Here is a 21,643-nt window from a genome sequence, read left to right as displayed (position 1 = left end):
CTGGAAAACAAGAGCATTCCCCAAATATGATAGATCAAGTGTGATACTCGATCACAACATGGCATCAAGCACGGTAGTGAAAGATACCCTAGTGCTATGCCAACAATGGGATAGCAATTCCAGGCAAGGGCCTAGTCCAGAAGATGACTCAACAGCTATGTGGCAGGACTGCTTCAGCAGCTCTGGTAATGAGTTCCCAAAGGAAAAAGCACTTTGTTCTGTCTGTAAACTTGCCTTTCTTTGAGATGTGTATGTGCAGATGAAGGAGGAGGCAGGACCTAATGATGGAGGACTACAGGAATTCTTGGTGCGTGTAAGACAGCTTTCATCTTGGAGAAGGCTGCAGTTGTCAGCATGCACCGTATGAGCCCTGGGAGGTAGGTAAGTGTCATTAGTCCCCTCTCCAGGAGGAAAATGGGAGGCACGTGGAGTCTGTCAGATCTCCAAAGTCAAACAGTGTGAGTCAGTGATACAACACATTGATTTGGGGACTAAGAGACAGTCCTTTGCTGTCACCTTTAGGCACTATTGCTTTAAATCTTTACGCTCATGGGAGCAGATAAAAATCCATGTCCTTTTAACTTGGTTGTATGGATTCACCCAGGCTGCACCCAGGCTGCACTTGAAACCAATGTACGTTATGTTACATAGATGACTAGAAGACAGGCACATCTTCTGTTGCGGTGCTAGCCAGACGCATTTAGTTGGAAATAATTTTACTCCTTTGGGTATTGAAATGGCGATGTTCAGAGTGCAGACCCAAGGGCACATCTTGTATCCACCTAATGGATTAATCGGTTGCAAAGTTTAATTTAGACTTTACAGTTATCAGACATTACCTAGCCATGCACTTGGAAATTAAAAAAGCAGTAGGTAGTGCTCCATGACAGAGTAGTGAAGCAGACAGTTTCTCTTCGCAAGGCCTCATTCTGGTGGATTTGTTGGCTGCTTACGTAGTAATACAGCTTAACGTGGACACTCCCAACCTGCTGGACTGATACCATACAGTCCATTACAACTGTTTGGCAGTGGGTAGGACAGAACGGCAGGCAGTATTCATACAGAATTTCCCATCCCCTCACATCCTCTTCTCAGTATTTAGGTGTAAGTGCTATTGCGAATTATTGCCCTCTGCTGGCTGCGAAGTATGCTTGGCCCGTGTGAACTGCAAGTTCCCATTTGGAAATTGGCTTTCGAGGACGAGCCTTATTAGGTATGAAAAGCGAAGATCTGCTATTCCATGAGGTACGAGGTGTTTTTTCAGGTGCGAGCATGGTCAGCTGTCTAGTGTGTGCATTTCTGCTGGTGGGTGAGCCCCCCCCATTCGGCTGCGCTTAAAGTAACACATAGCACGTGTAATTGCCTTTCGTCCAAGGGATGCAAACAGCATTGCAACTGCGATGAGAGATATCGGGCCTAGTCAAAAATACTTCATCAAGCTACGAAGTGCCACAAGCTTTTTGGCTGAAAGGACTAGCAGCTTAACACCACAGTTAGCAACATCACAAAAATTTAGGTCACAATCAAGAAGCATCCAACGTCCAACTGGGAGTGCAAGAGCTATCTTTCACAGGAATATTATTTGAGCTGAAATCCATCTAGCTTGCCAGGAACAACGCTTTCCTCTTGTAAAAGTGCCATTTTTTTTTTTTTTTAACTGCTATGAATGTTCAGGAACACAGCTTATTTGAATGTCATGCCTTTCGGCTATTTTTATTTCCAGCAAGATCATATCAGAATATCAGATTTTTTTGGGTGACGAAGATGATGCGTTGCCACTAGAGGAAGTGTGAGAAGAGTGTTGGCTGGGAGAATGTTTTTTTTTAATTATTTTTTTTTTTATTTGTCCATCCTGTCTACCCTTTTCTGATACAAGCTGAAAGCGCTTGTGAGATAACTGATGCTCTCCCAGAGCATGACCATTTGGGCACAGTGCTGGTCTATGGGAGGACCAGCTTCTGTGGACCAGCTCAGTTTGGAGCGCTTCTGGCCAAGTTGGGTGTTACTTGCCGCAGTGCCTGTGGGCTCTTTGGACATTTGTGGCTAACAGAAGAACAAGACAGGGATGGTGAGAGCAGTGCCTGTCCATAACAGAGTTCAGGGTGTGCTTGAAGCTATGCTTTGAAGCCAAAATTTTGCTTGTACCCATGGTAATTTTTTAAGTAGCATTTAATCCAGATTTAAGTTAAGCTAATAACCTGTTTGTGAATCTATGTCTGATCAACTGAGATTGTATAGCCACTAAAGGCTCTGCACCAGTTCAGTTTAAGATTGGAAACTTCAGTGAAACCTAGTTGAACTTAGTTCAATTTTGTGTGTAGATAAGCCCTAGATTTATCATTAGATAAACACAAACATAGCTAAGTTAACATGAATTGGATGTATAGTTCATTTCATAAAAAGAAAGTTCCTCTTAAATCAGAGAGTCTATGCAGAAAAATGATTTTATTGGGATGGGATAGAAGGCTGTGCCTTCACCTGAGGATGTGCTGTTGCCTCCTGTTTTTGGTGCTGTGGATACATAATGTGTACATAGTTGTATACTGTGTATATGCATGTCTCCATGCCTCACGGCTAAAAGCGGTGCTAATAACACGACACCCTAGACAAAAGTGAGACTATACCAAGTTATATTTGGACTAAAGCTACTGGAGATGAATTAGGAAATGCTTTTGGAATGACCACCCCAGAGATTTCCTGGAGTGCATGCCTTGCTTACAGCCACGAGCAGCTGTTTTCAGTGATCTTACTAAATTAGTAATTAGGCAGCCATGCTATACTCTGAACATGCTATTGTAAGTGTGCACAAGTGCAACTGCTCCCTAAAAAAGGCTTTTTTTTTTCTTTTTTTTTTTTCTTGGTGTCATCCTTACTTTGTCCAAATGTACAGGTTAATGTTTTTCATTTCAGAGGGCCTAAATTTGCATTATGCAGAACCGAACCCAATGTGATGAGGGGAGGCAGCAGCGAGGGGGATCCTGTGGCTTTACAGCCGCTAGGGCTTGGTGTGAACTGCAGTAAAACTGGATCAGGTGCGAATCTCTCTCTGATTCTGGTCATCGGGATGGGAGCTTCAGCTGGAGCTAACAATCTCTACTTCAGATTTAGATCAGGTGCTCTAGGGGGGAGAGTCATTAAATATAATCGATGTGGGTGTGTGGGGGGGTTGTTTCTTGTTAAGGACTGAGCCAAGTGCAGGGCTGGAGAGGAGAAGTGTTGAAGTGTAGAACAGGTACGGGAGCAGATTCTGCGCTGACTCGCAAGTATCCTTCACTCCTTTCCCCCTTTTACCCTTCACAGACGCAAAAGCGAGGAAGTGACTTGAGCAAGGACGCTCCCTCAGCCCGAGCCCGCGTCCAGATTCCCGCACCGCCTCCCGCACCGTGCGCTGGTTACTGCGGCCGGGCCCGCGTTACCGCCGCGCGCCGGGAGCCCCGGAGGGTCGCTTCTCCCCGCTTGTACCCGCGGCGGCGGCAGGGCAGGGCGGTGCGGAGCGGGGCCGGGGGTCCCGGGAGCGCTCCCCGCTCCGTGTCGCGGCCGGGCGGCGGCGCTGGCGAGGCCCGGGGGGGCCGCGCGTCACGGCGGGGGGCGGGCGGGGAGCCCCAGCCGCGGGGGCGTCGGGGCCGCGCCTGGGCAGCGGGCGGAGCCGGAGCCGCTCCGCGCCTGGGAGCCTGCGCTCGGCTCGGCTCGGCTCGGCTCCGCTCCCCAGCAGCTTGCCGGCACGGAGGGAGGCGGGCGCCGCCGCCGCGCCGCGCCGATGGGTCTGCTCCTGCTCCTCTGGGCGTGGGCGGCCGCCGCCGGGGCAGGTGAGGGGATGGGTTGGGATGGGAGGGGACGGGGGTTGCCGCCCGCCCCCCCGGGAAGAAACTTCGCTGGGTGCCGCGGGTCGGGCCCCCCTTGGCCGGGCGCGGTCCCAACGGGGGGCTCCGGGCGCGGCCGCTCGGTGGGCGTGGGAAAGTTTGCCGGGAGCGGCGCCCCCCGGGGCCGAGCCGGGCTGAACCGAGCCGGGCCGGGGTCCCGGAGCTGTCCGCGGTACCGTGCCGGGGAGCCGCGGCGGGGCGAGAGGCGGCCGCCGGTGCGCGGTGCCGGCCGGTGCCGTTCCCGCTGCGGGGCCGGGCGCCGTGCCCTGCTCCCGGTGGGGCTTTGTTCTCGCCCCTGCCCCGGGGCCGCCCTGCGTCCCTCCGTGCTGCTGGCGGCTGTGCCCGGGGAAATCGCTCTGTGCGATTACGGGAAGGATTAAGCGATTAAGGAATCGCTGCTCTAAAATCGTTTTTAGGGTTACCTCGGCAAAACGCACCGATCTCGAGAGGTACGGCATAGAAGTAGTTGGGAGAAGGTAGCGCTCACCCTTTGCTCAGTGGCGTTACCGCTAGGGAGCAGACAGACATTTGGAAGGGTCAGCGGCTCCGAAACTCCTCCGCTCGGCATCGCGAAGCCACTCGGAAAGTTCTTTGTGTGCAACAATTGCCGCCGAAGCTGCGAGAGGGAAGAGCAAAACGCCCCTCGCAGAGCCTGCTCTTTCCCGTCTGAATGACCGTACACGGATGGGGGGGACACGACTCGGCTGTGCCGAGCTAAAAGTTTCTCCATCCCCAAATAGCTCCTGTATAGGGTGCCACAGAAATCAGGAGCATGCTGCATACGTTGCGTGGCTGCACGCTGGCTAGGTGGAGCGTGGCGTGACTGCTAGTGCTTGGGCTCTGGTGATAAAGGCACGAGCAGAGAACACGAGCTGTCGGAGCCGTAAGGTGGAATTAATTTCGTTTAGGGATTTCCTAGTGACATCATTCATAATTACACAGCTTAATCCTCTAATCTACTGTACTGCCTTTGGTTCACGTTGGGCCAAATCCAAGTCCTGAGATGATTTCTGTGCCCGCCCCCTGTCTGAATTAGTTGGAGTCTTGCTTGTGTAAGCCCCTAGTTTAAGGAGAATGGCCCAATTACTTTAAATAGGAATTGAAAGCAACATCAGTCAGGATCAGGCCCGAGCTTTGCACGGTTCTCCAGTGAGAGCTTACAGGTTGACGGTTAATTTTTAGTTCAGAAAGGAGGAGTAATTCCAGCGTCCTCTTCTGCTGAAGGGAGGCAGCATAAAACACTAGGTGTAAGTGCCGTTGATATGCCTGTGGTATCTTTCTGATAGACTGTGGGAGACCACAGGGGAAAAGGAGACTTAGTTATCGCACTGAAGCTGCTGATTTGTTGTTTATTAATTATTAACTAGGCTTTTGAGTGCCTGCTGCAGCTTGAAGAGACAGCACAGGAAAATGACTAAAAATGACTAAGTATTTAAAGCAATGTTAGGCTCTTGCTAAATAGTTGCTGTGACATTAAAGATAGTCTTTTTTTTTTTTGGAAAGCATTTCAAAAGCTGGAAGGGGGCACGCTGAAGTTGTCACACAAGACCCTTTGCTGGCATAAATTGAAGTCTGTGGAGCCGCAGTGGTCTATGTATACTTGTTGAGCCCCAGGTACTCAGGCTGGAATAAACAGCTTTAATGGAGCAGCGGAGCTACTGTGATTTATGGGAGGGCATATGCTTGCTAGATGCGGTTTCTGTCCTCATCCTGTTGATGTCAGTGGCGGAGCTTTCACTGATGTTAATGGGGTCAAGATTTGTCTTGCTGGATGTTATTTGTCCTCTCCATTGAGCAAGTTTTAGTCCCTGCTCAGTCTGCCTTCGTATCAGTAGGTTCTTGCTGCTCCGGATAGATCTAACCCCTTTCAAACACGGAACAGCGTAGTCTGCTCTCAGCAGGGAAAGCAGACTCTCAGATGAGTAAGTTCACACAATTGACAGTGTGCTGCTTTTCTTCTGAATAAAATCCTTTGGTAGAAATAAGAAGTTGTTAGGTTTTTATTCTAAAACATTCTTTGCCTTTATGATTTTGGCCAGAAAGGTTGCTCCCTCTAATAATATATACAAATCTGTGTCTGGGGGTCACAGCCCTTGCATTAGAAGAGTTGCTGTGGGTTGGGAATCAAGCAGTAGGTAGGTTCTCTCAATGACTGGAGGCAGGTGTGCTAAAAGCAAGTAGTCGCTGGCTAATGTTGGCTACAGCAGGACGTGTATGTATTTTCAGTAGCATTTTGACTGTGTGAGGGCAGTTTGGGACCAGAAGAGCTGGCTGGCTGTGCTTTCCATGCCTGTGTTTCTCCCAGAGGGGGAAGGTGTTCTTGGTCCGTCAGCGTGCACAGCATCAGTGGTAGCTTTTCGCTGCTTGAGCATCTGATAGTAAAACCTGATGACGATGGGTATCTGGGACGATTCTGCTTTTGGAGAAGTCTATCTGGGGTCATATTCTCTAATTTAAAGTTTCTACAAAAAGGTACTTATCCCCACATCCTTATGAAAGCACTGTGTATGTCTGCACTTTGACATGTCAGTGTTCTTGGAGGTTCATTTTGGCTAGATGCTTCTAGGTGTTGATTTTCATTGTAGAGTAAGGTTGATGGAGACCTTGTAAAGCTGTCTTTTCAAGGTTTTTTTGCTACTCATCTCGATGTGCACTAGTGTCCTCTGTATTAGTACAGCATGCTATCCTGACAAGTTTTAATACCCAAGCAAAAGAAAGGAGAAACACTGTGGTACAGTGGATTTATGAGTAGAATATGTAACTTCTTGTTCATTCTGTACACCTCAGTAATTTCTTAGAGCCTTTCAAAGAATCAAAGTAGAGTATTTGCAGCTTAACTGATCCAGAAGCATAGCACTGGAATACTAAACGAATCAATTTAGACCTGAACATGGTGTCCACTCAGTGGAAATCAATCTGGATGTGCTTTGCAGGTAACATCCTTGCTCCTCAGAAGTCTGTGGGAGTTTTACCATTGACTTTGGCTGTATCAGGCTTTCGTTCTCAGGTCCTGTAACTAATGATGTTAGCAAAAAAAAATAAAAATAAATCATTAGGAAAGTGCTTGGATCTTGTGTGAGATTTTTTGACCTGTGTCTCAGGCACAGGTCTCATATGATATTTATTTGCTATGTTGAGAGGGACCGTGGTAAGGCTGGCCTCTTTCCATCCCTTGAAAAAGGAGATAAGTTGAAAGAATTTGGTGTGCCATAGCCATAAGGTTGCCCTGAACTTTTGAACATAATAACTTCAAACTGCTTGAATATGTGTCTTTTCTGTCAATTCTATTAGTTCTCCCGTCAATTCAAGGAGCAGCAGCCTTTTCCTGGGCATGAGCCCTTCCCAAATCTTGGGCTTAGACTGGTGCTTCTGCAGTAGGTGCTACTGCAGACCAGTAGGTGCTACTGCTGGTTTAGGTAAATGAATGTCCCATATTTGTAGGTAGGCTTTGACACGCTCTGCATGCACTGGCTGTGCTTAAATGCAGAAGACACGGTTCATAAGCGTTATCAAAAAATTTTGTGAATCACTCAGGGCTCTTTGATTATGGAATCTTTTGTCCTGCTACCGTATCTCCTCCAGGGTCATTTTGTCCAGTTGGGAAAATAGATAATGTTTAGACCGAGCTGTAGGGCCTGTTCTGTTAGTCACAGCTAGGTATGAAATGTGAGAGGAATTTTCAGCCCTCATGTTTCCCTGGAAATCATGTAGCCAATAGATGAGTGTTGCAAATCTCTTTCATCTTTTTGCATAGGTGCTTATGCTTTCATTTATTTATTACTTCTCAGCCTCAAAAAGATGCTGGATTAACGTACTGGTTTTATAATGTTTTAACTTGTGCACAGTAAAATCTATGGAAACAAAAGAGTTTAATTGAAAGAATTAGAAAAGAATGTCTTCTCTCTTTTCTGCAGCAGAGTTACTGCCTTGTAAGCAATTACTGTATACAGTGTGTGTGTGAAAATACTAGAAACGCCTGTACTTCTCCCTTCTTTTCATTACCTGATTTGAAATAAAAATTGATCTAACTTCAAGTCTCTCTCTCTACTTCCCTCCCTCCAACAGCTATGGGATTTGGAATGGATCCTGACTTACAGATTGATATAATCACAGAACTGGATCTTGTGAATACAACCCTTGGGGTAACGCAAGTGTCAGGACTACACAATGCCAGCAAAGCATTTTTATTTCAAGGTAAGACACACGTCCTTGGTTCTCTTTTCCCACTTTTGCCTTCATGAGCTCCTAAGAGCTTTGGTGCCCGATTCCCTGTAATGGTAGTCTTAACTGTCATTCTTTTGCTGAAATGCATGTGGCATTTTTTTTGTGGGCTGTCAGGTCACTGAGATTAGAGGTCTCTAGGGGAAGTAGTTTGAGTAGGTTTACAACACTTCCAGTACTTTTTTTCAGACTAAGCATGTCCAAGTGCTTCCAAGGAGTGGACTCTGTTGTATTCTTTGGCACTATCTCTCTGTCATTGTACAGATGCAAGAGACACACAGAGCTGAAGCTATGTAGGTAAGAGAAGGCAGTTAATGTTTTGAACACCAGTTAGTAACAAGTAGCAAACCTTTCATCAACTTTGTGAGAACTGTTAAAGTGAGAAAATTGGACCATGCTTAACTGTCAGAGATCAGTACCAGGCACAGAGTAAGTCACTTTGAATTGTAATATGATTCTTCATTCAATATTCTAAGATAATGCTTGTGAGGTGTTCTTTTTTTTTCTTTTTATTTTTTTTCCCCCTCTTCTCTAAGTGGGTGAAATGTGGCATATTTTATGGTGGTTTTAGGTGAGACCGAGATGAAGAGACCAAGTCCTACGAAGTGGTAGACTGTACAACAAGGTTTATTAGGGGAGAGAGACATTTATGTCACTTGGGATTAACAGAAACATTAAAGCACAGTTAGGAGCACTTATTATTGTGGAGACTTCTTATGTTTGTTTTTTCTTTACTGTGCTTTTATTATGTATTCAGGTGGGTATGTTAGTGTCTTAATTGTTGATCTCTATCCTCTGTAGCTGTTCTTAGAGGCAAAAGATTATGATCTCATTTTGTTTTACTTCTGGATTTGCAATACCAACTGACTTAATTACAAGTAATAAGAGAAGTGGATCTAAAGTCTTAGTTGACTTTTACCTGGCCAAAGCCAGTTTAGGTGCCATAGCAGACGCTTCTGGAGACCTTCAAAGATCTTGTTAGTCATATTTCCAATCTGTGCTGTGCTGAGTAGCAGAATTTTCACTGTTTGCCAGATTGATGCCCAGAAGATGGGCATTAAGTTAATCATAATCATTTAAAGATACCGATTGTTTTGCTTCTAATAACCCTGACTACAGTTTTATGTGTCGTGGATGAACAATATTGAAGTACAGTCATTCCTCTAAAGACTGCAAAGGCCTGACTGACTTCAGATATGTTAGTATTTCCAATTGCCGTTCTGTGCAGCTAATTACAACTGCCCTGATGAACTCTCACAGTGAGCTTTCACAGACTGGTGCTCAGAGCTACAGAGAGAAGGTCTGAGGCGTGTTTCTGGCGACTGAAACCCTCGATACTGAAAGTAGTTTTGAAAGGCTAGAGGTGAAGATGTTATGCTTATTTTTTTTTTTTTTGCCTTGAAAGACTGCACCTGTAGTGTACAAACCTAAAGACCAGTTTAAAAAACATACTGCTTGTAAAGTTCATGTGAGCAGATAAATCCAAAGATAGATGTTCACAGAAGGACTAAACAGAAGTTCACAATATGAAGTGAATATACAATTCAGAGTCTAAGTAAATAAAGTTGTTTTCTAATTCTCCAAATAGAAATTCTCCTTGTAAATGCTCACAGAAATAGCCGTATGCTTGGATATTGCCCCCTGTACACAGTTTCTTGGAAGATGATTTGGGAAAGGTACCATCTTCACTTAAGCCCTTGGGCTAGGAGAAGACTGGAGACCTTTGGAGTATTACTCCATCCCTATAGAGGTCTGTGAGGGATCTTTTGCTACTGCTGTCAGGCAGGATGGAAGTCTGAGGCTGCCCGTTGGCTGCTTCCCTTCTTGTTCATATCTGTTATTTGTTAAATGTCAGCAGTATGTCAGCAGCTGTATGAATTCCCTTTTAGTAACAGGTGACTTACTTTACAGCTACAGTTAGGCTGTGTGCCAGGCCTTTGCCTGGAACCTGGAGATACTTATACTTAATTTTGATTCTTATCTTGCCATACAGAAACCAGTACAGAACCCAGAGGGATGTACGGGCAACTGCTATGTCTCAGGTAGAAGGAATCATACTTTTTCCTGTAGAGGTTCGCAAAAATCCAGACAAGGCGACAGTCCCGGGGAGAGGGAAGACTGGAAGTTAGTGCTTCGTTCAGAAACATCTGTATCCTCTCGGACCTGCTGCTCCAGTGTCAAAGAGGGAGCTCTTTCTTTAAGCAGAGCTTTGCTTTGATCAGTTCTCACCGCATGCCAGTAGTCGGTGAGCACTGTGCCTCGCTGCTCTGGCGTCACCTCTGGGGCTCTGGGCAGGGGAGATCTCACCTCACCTGGCAGGCTGATTGCTGAACAGGGAGCTGTGGCAGGAGACCTCTTCACTTGTGTGCTTTTACCACTCAAAGTTTCCTAGTTTAGGAAAAGAAAAGACTATTTTGTGAGCGTGTTTTTTGGCGTACATCTTTCATGCGGGCAGTTTTGCCCCCCTTCTTTTGCCATGTCCTTACAGCAATGTAATGGGGCTCTGAGCTTACACAAAGGCTCCCCAAGGAACACTTTGTCTTGTAAGATGTGTTTTCTAAAATGACTTTACTAGAGCTGTTCAAACTGAGTGTGTTGCTTTGTGCATCCCTGGAAGTCTATATCTGTGAGAGAGAGAAATGGTAATTTTACCCCCACCCAGACAGTTCTACATACTGTTGTAGTGGCAGTGTGAATTGTTTTCCTAGGCATGATTATTTTTCTGTGAATTGAGCTTTCTGATACCGAAAGCTTTATGAGTTTTGGGCACTCTGAGTTGCGCTTAGAGGCCCCCCCCCCCCCCCCCCCCCCCCCGCCAAAAAAAAAAAAAAGATGATGGGAAGAAAGAAAGGCATGGGAGAAAGTGAAACTATTATTTTTATTAAGACTACTTTTTTTTTTTTTTATCTGTGATGTTAGCTCTGTTAAGGAAAGCGATTTGTTTGTTACAAAGATTCTGGGGAGTACCTCATGATTTGATTGGTACTATAGAAAATATAGAAGGACTCTTTTCCCTGGAAGGTTGGCAATTTCAGTCCAAGGTGACCTCAGTGAAGTATTCTGATTTGATAATAACATTGGTAGTAAGAGCTGAGACTCAGATTTCCATGTAAAACAGTTTTACAGGCAAAGAATCAAATTCAGCTCCGTTGCAAATTGTGTGACAGCGAGATAGAACCAAAGTGGCAATTGAGAGTTGTGGGCTGCCTTTGGACAAGCAAGTCTGTTCCTAATTCAGAAAAGCATAGAAACCTGTAATTAAGTGCAATCATCTGAGTGATCCTGTTGGGCTTTATCTTCGATTATTAGAGTATTTCAGCTGGATTTTTGATTGATCAGTTCAATTATTTGTGTTTTGTTCCATTCTCTGTGAAATGGGGGTGAGGGAATAATAATAATAATAATAAAAAAACACACAAAAAATGCCAAACAAAGCCGTCTGAGTGCTGACAGTGAGAATTAGATGAAATCTAGTTATCTAACTCACAGTTGCAATTCTGAAAACGGTCTAACTCATAAGATCCCTAAAATTCTGGTCTTACTTATCATTAATTTTACAGAATGAGTGGGGAAAAAATCTTTATGTCCAGATTGGTTGTCCCAGCAGGAAGGGACAAAGGAGAGTGAGTGAAGACTTGTGACTAGAGTGCTCTTGGGAAACGGGGCTCCCACAGTCCTGATGTCCAGCCCCACATCTCCTTGCTTCCAGCCAGAAGCCGAAAGAATTCAGTGAACCAGTTATGGGGTTGGGCTGGAAATCTTTCTTGAAGAAATATATTGAAAATATTGCATATCCACATAATGCATTGAGAAAATATCTTACAAACACTGCATAAAAACATTTGTGAATCCTATCTTTCCAACGTCACAAGAAGATACTGAATTTCCTCGAACAGGACCACGGTATGCATTTTAGTATGTCAAGAAGCAGGCTGAACAATGGCCTGCGTAGCGGAACTCAATCCCATGTTCTGTTTCAGGTAGCAGAGAAGCAGGGCTTGTTTTGCACCTGTAGGTGGAAACCTCAACAGAACCTTGAGTTCAGTGGCAGAGAAAGGCTTTCGTCATAAATCAGGCAGGAGTTGATGTTGAACTGGTCATCCTGCTCCTAGGCAGTGAGCCCAGACTTCAGCCTAACTGTTACATTATGTGATTATCTTAAGTAGTGACTTTTGTTCAGTGCTCTCTTCTTGTGGAAGTAAAATTTTATTCCTTTTATAACCTGTCAGCTGCGCACATTTCTTTTTAATTCTTCTTCCCTCAGCATCTCTTTTTGAACTGATAGAGGCTTAAAGCCTTTACTTATAAAGCAATTCCCACAAGAAGTTTATTAAGGTTTTCTTGTTCCCCTTCTTCACAATCTGGCAGTATTTTTCAACTTTGCCTTTAAATTAGGAACTATCTTTTTACTAAGTATACTATATGTAGCACTTGGCAACTTAGACCACCAAGAACTGTCCAAAGTCTCCCTATATATAGTCCTTTCTCCCTTGTCTGTTTTTTTTTTTTTTTTTTTTTTTGTATTAAACAACTGCTGGATTTATAAGGGAAACACCCAGCCTGCAGCTCCTGCAGCATAGAGTTTGGTTGTGCTCCTTCTTCCCACTTTACTGGTGACTGCTGTTTTTTTCGGTACAGTCACAGCTCTGACAGGAAAGGTGAAAGAATAACAAGTATCTTGAAGAACAGAGAAAGGTAATCTTTTTGTGAGACATGAGTGAATCTTGATGCGTTCCTGAAATGAGAGGGCTGTCCTGCGTCAGGCCAAAAGAGAGAGCAAAGCTGCACTCCTGGGGGGTAAGAGGTGCCTCATGGCTGGCTCCCTTGCACTTCCAGATGTGGTACATTGCTCTTTGTAGGTGTTTCCTCTCAGGATGTTATGGATTCTGATTTTTAGATAGCTTCCTCCTTGACTTGCTAATGACATGCTTAGAGAGTGGAGGTGTTTCCAGACCACATTCAAGGGTCAGGAGAGTAGGCTGCTGCCTTGGTTTGTCAGTGTGTGTGTGTGTCTTCTCACCTGAGCCTGTGGGCTGTGCCCTTCAGCTGAGGCTTTGTTCCACACCGGGCATTGAAGCTCAGTGTTGCCAGTGTGATGTGCAAGGTGTGCAGGCTGCGGACCTCAGAAAAGAGCCAGGGACTGCATGAAAGGCAGCAGATAATGGCTCAGGGAGGAAACGTGCAATTGCTCTTCCTGGGGTGGATGGCACGGAGAATTGTATTGAGCGGGAGAGATAAAGTTTAATTTTAGCGTTTAGGGTGTTTGTACCTTCATACATAAGACAATCAACCAGGTTCATTGGTTTTGGTGATCTCTCCGGTATGTTTATAGCAAATGAGAAGTGTAAGCAATATTGTTTTTACAAAGCAGGAATCTTTCGGAAGAAGCAGGGAGGCACACCATGGCTGGCTCAGTCTTGATCCTGCCTTCAGCTCTAGTGAGGCAGAGCAGCTCTGTCGCTGCTTCCTCGCACAGTGGTGTCTGAGGCATCCTGCCTCACTGGGGTGCTGCAGAGGTTTTGGGCAGCACCGGTGTTGAGCCTCCGTAGGCCTCTCCCTGCTGTGTCCCTCCCTTCTGTGCTCAGGAGAGCTCTCCAAAGCACACAGGCGCTCTTGCACGTGTGGAAAGGCAAGAAACTTCTTTTTTTTTATACTTTTTTTTCTTTTAATCAGGTAGAGCCCATCATTTGCCTCAGCTCATAGCTGAATGCCTGTGTGGCCACTTGCTCGTGGCACCCCTCATGCATGTGGGTGTTTGCCCTTTCTTCAGCACGCTTTCCCCAGGGTACCACCAACGCGATAGAGGGGCTGATTGGGGCCCTCGGAACGTCCAGAACCTTCTGGAACCGGCTGCGTCCAGCAGGGGCAGCCCCATGTCTCCTCACAGAGGCACTGCAGCCCCTCTGCTGCCAGCCCCTCAGCACTCTCCTCTGGTACAGGTATATCTTCATGGAAACTCTGAAAGCTCCTCAAACTTGTGGAGTTTTTATTTATTTCTTTATTTATTTTTTATTTGAAGGTGGGCAGTGAGGCGTTTTCCTCTCTTATGTGCCCTGCTGTATCGGTCAATGCCAGTTTTGACTGGGGTGGTGTGGATTTTGGATTTTACCTCATATTTGCTGCGATGCCCACGTCTAGAGTTAAAGGAACCTCAGGAGGGAAGGTCTGCAATGGTAAAAATAAAAATCCTTTCTATTTGTATGTAAAAACAGTATGTAAGCCAGCCTCTTGCCCTGATCCTGCAGTAACGTTTCCTTCAGAGTTGCTGGAGAGTTCCTTCCTCTTTCAGCTCTTTGTCAAAGCTGTGCTGTAAAGAACTGATAAATTAAGAGTTGAAATAAATACCAGAGGGTTTTAGTGGCTAAATACAAGAGATGGACGGTTTGTGCGGCTGGGTGTGCGTTGTTCTTTGGTGGCTCTGCGCGCCACTGTTCCTGCGGAGCAGCTGGGCCGGCTGTGCCTGAGGGTGACGGAGCAAAGTGTGACTTGTGTGGCTTGTGGCTGTCAGCAGGACAGAGAGCAAGGACTTGATCTCTTTTGGGGATTGTGGTTGCTCTGCAGCTTTCCGCCCTTCCTCCCCAGACCTCTGTGAAAGCTTGAAAAGAAGCGGAAATCACGCTGGGAATTTAGGGGTGAGGACTGGGTGTGTGAAGAGACGATAAATGCAGCTGGGGTGAACGGGCTCCTCTGAGAGCTGGCAAGGGACACAGGCTGGTGCTGGGAGGTTGGTGGTGAGCAGCAGTCAGATGAGATTAACTGTGACAGGCAGGGCAAGGAGTCTGGGACTCAAACTGGGAGGTGGAGGGGAGAGGAGAGAAGCAGCTGTGGTGAGGAGCTTGAGGCCAAGAGGCAAACTGGTGACGGCTGGGCAGAGCAGTGACAAGGATGGTACAAGGACGCTGAGCTGAAGGGAAAGGAGTAGGGTGCAGGAATGAAGAACATGGTGAAGGGAACCATGGACAGTGATGGGGAGAAGCAGCTTGGACAGAGGTGAGGGGCTCGTGCCCGAATGAGAAACCTGAGGGCTGAGGTCTCAGGCTGGCTGGGTGAGACTTGGGTAAAGGTTTGTTTACAGCAGAGACAGTGTCAGGGCAGCGTAACAGGGAACAAGCACTGGAAGCTCAGATTTGGCAGTGCTTTAGGGTGTCTGTGATGTGCTAATTTTTAACAAATGTTTTTGGAGGATAAAACTAGGATAATGTGTATTTAATTAATGACTTGGAACCTTAATTTTGCTCTGCTTGGGTTGTTCACCTGTAAAGCTGAGGTACTAATACCCTTTCCTCTAACAACAGTGGTGTGAAAAGAATTAATTAATTGTCGAGTTTCAGCGCTAGAATAATTAACTTGGTAATGGTCTGTTCTGTCTTCAGAGAAGGATTTGAACTTGGTAGATTTACTGTTCAAGGTCTGCCTTGAATAGTAAAAATAAAACATCAAATCCTTGTTTGTCACACAGGTATTTTTTTGCTCTTTGTTCTTTACTTTGTGCTCTGACTGAGGCAGGGACCCTCTGGAAAGCAGCATGTGTTCCTGCAATTGAAAGTGCTACTGTAACGCGTACCTCTGGAGGGCCGAGCTAGGTGTCCCTCTGAGACTTGAAAGCTGACATCCATCTAACTTCTTGTTTATATTTGTTCTTTTAATATAGCTAATCTTTTAATGTGTTTTGTATATGCAGTGTAATTTTTTTTTATGTGGCAATGAAATAATTAGTCAAAGTGGGTTTTTATCTTGTGTAAAACTGACCCTTTTCATCAGAGAGAAATGACTGGAGTCAAAATAAAGTGAGCTGGGTGGGAATGAGTGAAATGAATCATCTCCAGTGGAAGAAATTAAAGGTCACTCGAGACATAATTATTAAACAATGCTCTGAGGCTCTGAAGATAGATAAACTATTGCTAACTTTGTCAGTGCCCAGAAGTAGTTTTTAGAATACTCATATATACCCATCCAGGGCTGGCTGTTTCCACTCTTGTTCAAATTTGAATTATGATAGAGCCTTGTCTAGGAGGAAAATGTATCCAACACACTGATATGAAGATATAATTATAAATCCTTGCAAAGTTTCTTGTTCAGTATACCCTAATTTATCTCCCCCCCCGCCCCAAAAAAGCTAAGTGTAAACTAAAACAGAAACTTAGTCGCACTGAACGACAGTGACCAATTTCCAATTTTTTTCCCTATCCTGAATGTTGTCATGCTGCCTTCTGTTACTTGACATTTTTTGGGTTTCCCATCATGTCTGTAATGATTAGGAAAGAATTCTGAGCACACATTGACTCTGTCCTTGGCAGTTATTTTTGCTTTCCTGGGAGACAATAATTGTGCTGCTTGTCTGTCTTCATTGCCACTGTGGTAAGTACAAAGGGGGATGTGGGAGAAGCACTTCAGTATTTCTGTAGTATGCTAAAAGCCTCAAATGCTTCTGGCAACCTGTTGACAAAGTCCTGTAATGAAGATAAGCAGAAAGAAAACAAAAGGTCTCTACTCTTCAGCGGGCAGAGAGGGGGCTAGAGAAATTAGTTCCTGACTTTGCCAGTGAGTTTCACATGCTTCCCCACGGCATTACCATCTAGGTCCTTAAAATGGAAGTAAATCAATTTAGATAAAAGAAAGAATAACAGTCTGAGTTTCTTCTATCTTTGTCAGAATGGAAACACAACAAAAATTGTCTCTTTTCTTCAAAGGATTTTGGTGAGCTGATGCTCTTAAGTCTTATCATTCTGCATACAATCAGGTTTTATTAAGTACTTGTTTAGAAAAGGAGGTTTAAACCAGAGGAAGGATGTCATTCTGAAATATCGTACAGTGCAGGCTTGAGTGCCAGCCACAGCTCTGGGGAGCTACGGCGCCAGAGCTGAGCCTGCTCCTTGGAGCGAGTCCGGCACAGTGCCGAGTATCTCTTGGGGGGAATCCTGCCTGAGCTCAGGGCAAGCCCGTGCCACGGCCTGACGCTGCGGGTCTGGGCTGCTGGACGGGCGCTGGGGTAAAGGAGAGGAAATGGAGCGGTGCTTGGCTCTGTGGAATGAGCACTTCTCAAAATGCAGAGGGAGGGAAAAGCAGTGCTGAAGAACTGGGTTCTCGCTGCAGGCCATGAAGGCAAGTGGCCCTTTATGGGTGCTTTTGTCCCCAGGAGGGGACTTCTAATTTTCAAAACAATTTGAACGGAAATTTATTAATACCTATTTGAGAGGAGTATTTACGTTTGTTCTGCTTGATTAAATTAGTTCTAAAGAGAGCTACATCTTTTGCCTGGAAAGACATGATGCTATTTAAAATTACTGTCAGAGGAATGTAATGATGATGATGATTGTTTTTTAAGACTTTGTGCCTTAAAAAGGTACACAAAGGCAGATACAATCAGGCTAAATGCAAGAGCCAGGCATGGACCACTTCCTGTGGTGAAAAACCCTGCTGCTTACAACTAACTATCAAGAATAAAAATTAGATGCTACTTGAGGCCTCAACCTACTCCTTCTATGCCAAATTTTAGATTAATCTTGCCACCTGCAGTGTGGGTGTATAAATGACACGAGGGGGACGTTTTTTTCTCTTATTTTTCATTTCTGCCACATAAATGGTGTGCAGTAATCATATCATACTGTGCTGGTTTGTGGCATTATATCATGTGATCGCCTTGCATTTTGTAGCCTATTCAATGATATAAAATGCGGAACATTAGAATTTTTTTTAATAAACGGACAAAAAGTGCTTTTGGCACCTGGTGTCCACTGAAACATTCATCTAAATTGATAGTTATGTAGGCTGTGTACCTGCTAAAATGAGAGAGCTGATTCTGTGGTTCTGACAACAGAGGGATCTGTGATCATTGATGTGACTGCGGTACTTGACAATAAACCCAATAAACCCTGTGGCTGAGCGCTGGTGTTCTTGCTTCCCCAAAATCTCACATGGCAGTCGTCTTGTCCCCCATCCTCCCACCCAGCTTGATAGTGTTTCTTGTACATAGTTACAGCTGTGTCTCCCATTGATCCACCATGCTATAAATAGGAAAAAATAGTATAGGATTACTTTACTGAGCCCAAGCCCCCCCCGAGCATCCGGGTGACTCCTCCCTCTGAAGCTGGGAGTTTTCCACTTGGCATCAGTGGGAACAGGCACCTCCTGCAGCATACAAGTTTCTGTTGTAAAGCTTTGTTGTGTTTCTTGCTCCCCATCACCACCCCCCCCTTTTCTTTTTCTTTTTATTTTGTAACCCATAAGGCAGCAAAGACTCTCGGAGTGCAACAAGCATAAAACCGAATCTCAGAGGTTAAATGCTCATCGTTTCTATGACGAAAGACCATCTACAGATGGCATACAGACCTGCCTCTGCTTCTGTCTCTCCACTTTGGCTCATTGTGCATAACGATATTGAAATTTTAGAGCCCGTTCTTGGGAGTAGGGAAAATAACCAAGCCAAGATGTGTGGGAGGAGAGTGGGCTTTATGCTTGTGTGTCATGGTTTTTCTTGGTCTGTGGAGGTCTCCACAGATAGTCATCATGCTGTTTAGAAAATGAAGCAGCACAGCATTAAAATGTGGCATCTAGAGAATAATTTAGTAAATGCTGATGATTTGGAAACCTCACGTACTACACTTTATCTCAAGTCTTTCTTTTAAGGGAATCTGCTGACAAGTTGAGGGAGCAAGGCTCTGTGCAGTATTGGTTACAGTCATCATCTTACGAAAATAGGGGAAGTTATTTAGGTTTACTTCACTGTAATTAATTATGAAGCCAGGAAAAAAAGTTCCTTTTTTTATAATAGCATTGCCCACACATTTAAAAGTCACGGTCCTCTGTGTTAGCCTTTTGTTCTCTGATCCCGGCAGTGCTTTTAATGCTTTTTGATGTCTTGTGAGTACCAGCTTTCAGATGGGATATTCTGCTTTTCTAGCTTTATGCCATCCTAATTGTTTCAAAATGTAGTCATTAAAAAAAAAGTAAACATTATTGCTGGTGTTATTGCTAATGGCAAAAAATGCAAAAAAGGGGGACACATGTGGTGGTTCTATTTAAATAAAAGCTTATTTTCAGAAACAAAGGCTTATGGAGCAAAAGGGAGCTGTTAGTACCCCAAGCACGTTTGCTGTTACGGATGAACCCACAGCGATGGATGCTATCAAAGTTGTCATATTTTATTCATGAGTTGTGGTATGCTTGGATGAAATAAGAAAAGCAATGCTCCAAATCATAATTATGGTGTAAAAAGATAAAACAGTTATTATTGTGACATTTTTGAAAATTCTTAAATCTCTCAAATAATTCATATAAAACTTGTGGAGAATGACTAAGTATGTTAACTGTGGCTACGATTCTTTGTTGGGGGGTTGTGTGGAACTCTTCACAGAGGTGGAATTTATACAGATTTGGGGAGAATATATAAATGTGTGCTTATATGTGTTCCAAGAAACAAAGACAGCTAGAGTATTGAATATAAACATAATTGTAAAGAGGCTGACAGCTGAAATTATACTTCAGTAGAGAGGGGCTTTGACAAATGTATTATGCCCCATGTTATTATCACGCAGTTAATAAATAAAGCAGACACCCAGAATTTAATTTTCTTTAGCAATACCGCGGAAGTGATTTTTCTGAGGTAAAGAAAACAGAAGGGAAAATTAATTCATGAAACACATTTGGTTAGTGTTTGTACAAATTGCAGAGAGAGAATAAGGAAAAAAAAAACCATAAGATTTGGGTAATAAATGAGCTAAATGTTTTAAAAGTAATTAAACAACTGTTTAGAGTGTCACATCACTGGAATTTTTGAACCATGAGCGCACATCAGCATATGCTTACTTTGAACTTTACGGATAATTTCATTGCCTCGAGTTGGGTTATTCTTGTGTTATGGACTGGAAATCGGGAGCTCTGGGTAGGTGTAGGCAGGTCTGTTAGCTGCCATAAGCAGCATTAGGCGTTGTAATCTCTCTCTGCACATGAAGAAACTGAGTCAGAGGTTGCTGAAACTTCCCTGTTGACGAGCTACTGAATTCTGGTGTTTTGAAGTGTGTCTTTGAGAACACAAGTCTTCAGCAGGGAGGCAAATTCTGCTTTCTCTGTGGCCCTGCTGAGCTAGACTGGGATTCTCAGCACAGCCAAAATAATTTAGGCATTTTGGCCTCTTCTGCTTCTCTGGGATCTGGTACTTAAAATTCCTTTGAACACCTAGGTTCTGGGTTACCTGTGACTCTATCTGTTACGTTCCTGTTAAACTTTGGAACCCTAATGCAGGTGTACGTGATACTATTTATTTTTAACGCCTTGTCACAAAGTATGAGCAGCGTTAATTATCACCTCAAAGAAAGAAGAGTACTAAATGAGAAACCAGAATTATTACATATAGCTTAAAAATACAAATAGATCGTTCTCTGTACAGTCTATCAACAAAGCTGAAATTTGTTTCCAGATTACAAAGCACTAAGGGTTATAGTGGGAGTAAGGTGGTCCAAGCTGCAGTTATTTGTAAAACTTACCTTCTGTGTCTGATTTTTGGTTCTAGATGCTCCTCACCTTCTGGTACTGTCTTCACTTAGATGTAAACTTGTTCTAAATACGGCTGAAGAATATGTTTGTCAAGTTCAGTATATGTTTGCATTTTTTAAAAATCATTTCCGATTTGTTGGGACTGTGATTTTGAGCTTATCTGAAAGTGTTTTGTGGAAGGGGAGTAAAAATTGCTTGGGTTTGCTTTTGCACGAAGTCAGAACAGGAACAGTATTTTTAGGTGGCTCATTATCTTGTGTGGCATTAGCATTTAACATACTCTAAAATAAATCCCTGAAATGGACAGTGCTTCTGCAAAACAGCCAGCGTTTCGGTAATGAGTCTTAGGAATTACTGCTCCTTCATGCTAACGTTGCAGACAGTGCTGCTGGCTCTGTTCAGACTTCTCCTTATGACTGGATTGCTACTGTAATCCTTACTTTTTTTGTTTAACTGTGGTTATTTTCAAAGTTTGAAAATAGCAACCTTTACCTTCATAGTCATAGTGATGTGACGTGCTAGCTAATATAGATAAACAGTGGAAAAGAAGTTATAATCAGTGACTCCTGCACTAATTAACTAACAAGGCATGTAATTTGATTAACTCACATGATTTAAGAGCAGATGATGTGCTGTTAGCAGTAGCGTAACTTCTGGAGCATTTCTACCAGCACCAGAATAAGCAGTTAATTTAAGGGATCATCCACTTGTAAATAGTCTTGATTTCAGCACGAGTCCCTCGAGGAAACAGCTGAGCCAACTTGAGAAGGCGAGCCTGAGCCTAGTAGCTGCTTAAAATGAACCAAGGGAAAGGGGCTGCCCGAGCAACAGGTGATGTGTAGCGCTCCTCACGCTGAGCAGCGTGGCTGTTTGTGTCAGGAAGCCTGGGGCAAAGCCAGTTGGCTCACTCAGGTTGTCTGCTTTTGCTCTGTACAAGCCACCTGGTCTGAAGACGGTGTCAGTTGCTGTGTGATACACGTGCCCGGGCCTGCTGCTCATGCGTCTGTTGCCACAGAGACAACTCCAGCACTTTCCTTGGTTGTTTGGTCTGTCTGGGTGGAAAGACAAGG

The 21,643-nt window shown here is 44.4% G+C and overlaps 1 protein-coding gene across 6 annotated transcripts in view; it reads left to right on the top strand.

Annotated features, from left to right (window-relative positions):
- The first annotated feature begins 3,125 nt into the window (after positions 1 to 3,125).
- NELL1 (neural EGFL like 1) overlaps positions 3,126 to 21,643 on the top strand; it is a 292,307-nt gene continuing 273,789 nt past the window's right edge. For 3 of the 6 annotated variants that reach the window (XM_080594044.1, XM_080594046.1, XM_080594041.1), the window contains exons 1-2: positions 3,623 to 3,806; positions 7,926 to 8,054. In XM_080594044.1, coding sequence (XP_080450170.1) covers positions 3,758 to 3,806; positions 7,926 to 8,054 — 178 coding nt within the window. In that variant the 5' untranslated portion in view covers positions 3,623 to 3,757. Of the gene's footprint in view, positions 3,264 to 3,622; positions 3,807 to 7,925; positions 8,055 to 21,643 lie in introns of those variants that run through there. The other 3 variants (XM_080594043.1, XM_080594042.1, XM_080594045.1) reach the window with 3 other exon arrangements.

This window comes from Anser brachyrhynchus, assembly GCF_964034855.1.
Source record: "Anser brachyrhynchus genome assembly, chromosome: 5".
Lineage (NCBI taxonomy): Eukaryota > Metazoa > Chordata > Aves > Anseriformes > Anatidae > Anser > Anser brachyrhynchus.
Note: the sequence above shows the minus strand (reverse complement) of the source record. Positions and strands in the feature narration are given on the sequence as shown.